The 5,291-nt window shown below is 49.0% G+C and overlaps 2 protein-coding genes across 2 annotated transcripts; one reads left to right on the top strand and one right to left on the bottom strand.

Annotated features, from left to right (window-relative positions):
* Positions 1-360, top strand: FTJAE_14231 (CCC1-like protein; the record flags this gene model as incomplete). The annotated part of the gene is made up of 1 exon (XM_037347442.1): positions 1-360. A coding segment is annotated over one exon (360 nt), but the record flags the coding sequence as incomplete, so codon positions are not given.
* Positions 361-1,760: 1,400 nt separating this feature from the next.
* Positions 1,761-3,284, bottom strand: FTJAE_14232 (integral membrane protein PTH11; the record flags this gene model as incomplete). Its single annotated transcript, XM_037347443.1, has 4 exons — positions 1,761-2,208; positions 2,260-2,932; positions 2,979-3,114; positions 3,171-3,284. The coding sequence occupies 4 exons, from the start codon at positions 3,282-3,284 to the stop codon at positions 1,761-1,763; spliced, it is 1,371 nt and encodes a 456-aa protein (XP_037198763.1).
* Between the last annotated feature and the right edge of the window lie 2,007 nt (positions 3,285-5,291).

The raw sequence follows: 5,291 nt of genomic DNA on the forward strand, positions 1-5,291 counted from the left end.
GAGCTCTGCAAGAACCCCACAGAATGGGTGCGCTTCATGATGGATTTCGAACTCAAGCTCGAGGAGCCCAACGTTCATCGTGCGTGGATCTCAGCGGTCACCATGGGATTGAGCTACTTCATCGGCGGGCTGATCCCCATGATCCCCTACTTCGTCATGTCACGCGTGCGCGAAGCTTTATTTGTCTCGATTGGTATCACGGTCGCTGTGTTGTTGGTATTTGGATACGTCAAGAACTACGTCGCTATTCGCAATCATCGTGCGGGTGTCTGGGGAGCGGTGCAGACATTGATTATTGGCATGTTGGCAGCCGGCACAAGCTATGCGATCGTGCGGGGTTTGGATTCGAACGATTCTTGAAGGATGGTGTGACTATGGCGCGACGGTGGCGTTTGGCTACGGCGTTAGGGTTCTTTTGGATGCGAGCAAAGTCCTCGTAATGGACGGCGTGATTCAGGATTTGGGTGCGACAAGGATAAAAGTGATGATAGCAGAATATTCTCGTATTAACGACCGAAATGACAATACTCCATTCCTACAAAGNNCCTGACCAACAACCATCTCCCGTTCCTACCTCCTCCCCACTCATTAGTAGTGATCTGTTCGGTGGTATCATCAACACTGACCTGGAAAAAAAAGTGAAGCCATCGCCCTCCCCAGAGTGATCGGAATTGAGTCATCCAGCCCACGAAGGGGACAGGACGCCGCGTATCGCACTTCAGTTTTTCCCAAAACGAGCCTCGCAAAGACGTTCCCATAGAGACAGCGTGACGAAAGCACGCGCTCTGAGTATTTCTGATATCTTTTGCAGACGTGACATTGACGCCAGGCCGTTACCGGCAGACCAACGGTTCCAGCAGATGCCAGATGTCGGTGATGGGTGAGGCTTACTCCGAATTTCCCACATGCGAAGAGTTATTGAGAGACAGCGCGAAGCGTGTCTCTCTGTTTGTAGCATGGAAACGCAGCGTTGGGGAGGGCGAATGGCTTGAGGAAGGAAAGATTTTGGAGGCGAGGAAGGGTTTTTTATTGTGCGGATACAGCCGGGGTTAAGCCGGGTGGGGCTGTAGGGTAGGCCCAGTTGAGCTCTCAACTTGAGTGAAGATATTCGAAAGTTTAATGAGGGATCCTTGTAGCCCCGGGAGTTTGGTAGCGAATGTGGTTGAAGGTTGTCTCCGGGGTATGACTTTGACTTTTTCCGGCTGTCATGGATTTAGAGCCTCAAAATAAGAGACGGCGAACTTCAACAACTGGACAGCAACATCAGCGACATTTCAGAAATCGTCAGACGATCATAAAAGTTCACACTGATGGTGATGAAATCAAGGGTGATGAGGATTTGAACCGAATTGAGTGAACCAAAATCAACGATAGCTATAACAAGACTCCTCAGAACCCTCGTCAATGTATGCTCTTGAGCCCACCCAGGTCCCGTCGCCTCAACTCAATGATTTGTCAGAATGTTTTCAAGACATGCTTATCTTACAAATTGCAAAGGAACTGAAATTGCTATGAAAATCCAAGAGAACAACCGAGGGAAGAAAAAGGTTAATCAATGTTCAGCCAATTGGTCGCTCATCATGGTATAAAGTTAAGTTGTTACCCAAAAGTGTTATTTGCAGTTGAGACTTATGGCTGAGAACTTCAATCAGCAGACAGAGCGTAGTTCATTCATCTCACTGAGATATCTAGGACGACATGGGGAAGTTGAAATTTATGATTTTCTTATTCATTAACATAGAAATTATTTATATATGACGTTAAAGAGAGGTTTCCGACCTGATCTCTGATCTCGCACTCTTATGATCCATATCCTTCATATGAACCAAATATGTTTCATCATTGTCTCCATATTCCACCTCATATGTCCTATGACATTCAATACCTACAGGGTCGACCCGCCTTTGTGATCGATCTGCTTGAGAAGTGGCATTGGTTCCAAGCGGAACACTGCGGTTGTGAGTGTTGCCTGGCGTTGGCTTGTTGCTCTTGCTGCCATAGTTGTAGTAGCGTTGGGAAGTACCAAGAATCTTGGGGAACAGGCGGACGAGCAGGATTCGAAGGGACGGCATGCATGCGCAGATGATACCGACGTTGCCTTCGATGGTGGACCATTTTGATACAGCGAGGTATTCCCATGTTGCGTTGGTGGTTTTGACGCCGGCTTGGACTGTGGCGTGAAGACGAAGAATACTCATGATTGTGACACTTATAAATGTTAGTAAGACAAAATGGTAAGATGGCAGGGGGTAAACTTACAAGATACCGACGCTGAACATCATGCCAACACCAATCTTCTTTCGCCAATCCAAGTTGAGTGACTTCAGCTGAGACAAGGGAATACCAAGGATCCAGAAGTCAAGGGCGATGTTGATAGCAGCATTGGACCAAGTAACCGCGTTGATATCGGCACATTTGCCTTCATGCTGTCCATCCCACTTCAGCCAGAAGTAGTTGATAGGCCGGCACTGGAAGATCGCCACAAAGACAAACACCAGCCCAAAGACAACCGTGAAGGCAACAGTTCCCCAAAGCAACCTCCTGACATTCTGCGTCGGAAAGATTCTTAGGTAGAAGAACAGCATGGACAGCTTCAGAAACGTTTGTAGTGAGAAGTACATGATGGCCATGGTGTAGAAGAACATTCCAAACTGGGTGATCTGATCAGGTCTAACAGTCCAGATGTCGCGACCCATGCCGTTGGGGGCGAGACCACGAGAGTTGATGACGATGGAAGGAATGGCGACACACATCGTCAGTGCGATGAAGAGATCGTCAAGGCCGAGGGGCAGCTTCCAGTAGAGCTTTGTGCCAAAGCGTTGAATGATGAAGATTCCTGTTATTATGGCCATGACTTCATTGAGGACTACGAATTGGGGTGAGTGGTCTCTGACTGGAGCGCCACATGCCGTGAGAGTAGCATTTTTTGTGACTGCAGATGTGAGTTGTTGTACAAGAAGAGACCAAGGTTGACATACCAAGAGACTGTGGAATTGTACATGCGCGCATGACGCAGCCTTCAATGTCTTGTTGTAGTGCGGTGTTAGTGCACATGCACTTCTGGTCTGTAAGTTCACATGTCGATCGCTCAACGGCCGACACGAAACAATTTGCCTAGGTCCCCATCAGCCACAACTCGCATGTGAAAGTCATGAGAGAAAAAAACTTACAGCACATTCCGGTAACGCAGACAAAGCAGAAGCAGCAGAAGAAGACTCTTGTTGGGCAAAAGCCAACGGCAGAGCCGCAAGGCAAGCGAAGACAGCCCCACGCAGCAGCCGCATCGTAAAAAGCAAGATGATGGAAAAACAAATGGATCTGGGGACTGGGTGGGAGAGGGTGGACTGATATGTAGTTGCAGGGCTAGACAAGATCGTCTGCAAGGGAACTTCAGCCCAGTTTTATGTCACTGCCCGAGCTGTGGTTCAGATTCGTGCTTTAGTTCCGCGCGGTCAGACCCGCACAGACTGCTCTGATCCAGTGTTTCGAGTCAAGACAAACATGATAATGGGGAAAAGACAAGTTAAGAACAGGCTGAATACGATCGAAACGAGGTGAGCCAAGGCGGAAGAGGTCCCAAGAGACCGGATCAGGATGAACTTAATAAGTTTGATTGATGGCTTGCAGTGGATACGGGCGTTATCATTGGGGACAAAAGGTCCATTACTTGGTGTCTGATATTGACAGGTTCGTTTACGGTGGCCGCGGAATTGAAAGAGGGAGGTGTCACTACATCTGTAGTGGTGGGTGAAACGTGAAACCGTCAATCGGTGGTCAGAACTCTAAAACCGGCACTTGGGCCGATGATCTTTTTCACTTTGTCTGAACGCTACATAACCATGAAGCTGGTTTTCTACGACGATCTCTGAGCTTTGATGGTCAAAGCAAAAAGAACAGCGAAGATCACGTCTCGATATAGATTAAACATTTTCGATTCCCGAATCCTCCGAACTGGGGCTCGTAGATCATCCATCACGAGTCTCCTCTTCAAGAACCACTCTCCTTGCCTTTCTAGCCTTTCTAGCGTTTGCGCCCCGGCGATATCCACTAGACCCTCTTGGTGATGTATATCCGAGATCAAACCGTGGTATAGCTTCGCCTATTGCGCCACCGTCTGCCAAGCATACTCACGCTCTCCATTTAGGAAAGTGACTCGCAGCCATTCTAGAAATAACTCAACGTTTATTCACCGTTTTGCGAGCGAAAGGGGGCGCTTTTCCTCTTTCTCATCCCCTCTCGCCTCTCCTACAAAGGGGGTCCGTGGTGTAGTGGGGTTTGAGACGGAGAGACCCCTGAAGCTAAAGACGCTAACTATAATGGCATCGGACCTTTATCCAAGCAAAGATTGGTGAGAGGGCTGTGGCGAGTTGGACTGACCAGATGATGGCTCGGGGTGACACTGAGAAGGGGAACATATACCGTCGAGGTGCTGCCAGTATCATGCATTCATTTATTGGCGACCTCCTTGCTGAAACCCTCCCTGCGTGAGAATGTCTGCAGTGTGGTCTAGCCCTGTAACTGCGGGACCCCGTTGAAGATTCTGTCAAAAGTGGCGAGTGTGGATGAGTTTTTGCTTTGACTTTAGACTTCTTGACTCAGAAGCAAATACCCATCAGCAAAATCCCCTCTCTGGTCCGCAATGCCATCTCAACCGATTTCTTTCCAAAGATCATCCACACGTGGCTTTGACTGGGTTCGTCGATTGCCAAGACGGTTGGATTCCGGCTGGAACAACCGGGATCAACATGGGCTATTTCTTCTTTTATATTTAATCTCCGGCGCTTGGAACCCTTCTCTACCTCGGGTAACTCGGCTATCAGAACCCCATATAGGCCCCCCTGGCATCTTAACGCACATCCCCCATGAGGGACCTGCCAAGAAGGGTTATTCGCGCGGGAGGGCAGCATGGCATTGCAGAGTCAAAGATGAACCAACAATCAACAAAGCTTGCTAGTGCGCGGTGAGAGCTGAAGGATCCAAGGCATGCGCTTCGTGGGCTGTCCATAGACAGATTAGATTGCAGAAAGGGGGCTTGTATGTGCTAAATTCTCGTGAATAAATACTCATTCTGTCCCGCCTAACCACGCCACTTTGTCACTCATTCCGCTCCAAACTACCCTCAAAATGAAGTCCTTCCTCTCCTTGGCGCTTCTGCCTCTAGCACTTCTCATCGATAGCTCCAGCGCCACAAGCGCTAGCTGTCGTTGTCTTCCCAGCGACAAGTGCTGGCCTGCCGATAGCGTCTGGGCCAAGTTCAACACCACCGTCAATGGCGCTCTCATCAAGACTGT

This window comes from Fusarium tjaetaba (genome assembly GCF_013396195.1).
Source record: "Fusarium tjaetaba strain NRRL 66243 chromosome Unknown NRRL66243_c0000630, whole genome shotgun sequence".
Lineage (NCBI taxonomy): Eukaryota > Fungi > Ascomycota > Sordariomycetes > Hypocreales > Nectriaceae > Fusarium > Fusarium tjaetaba.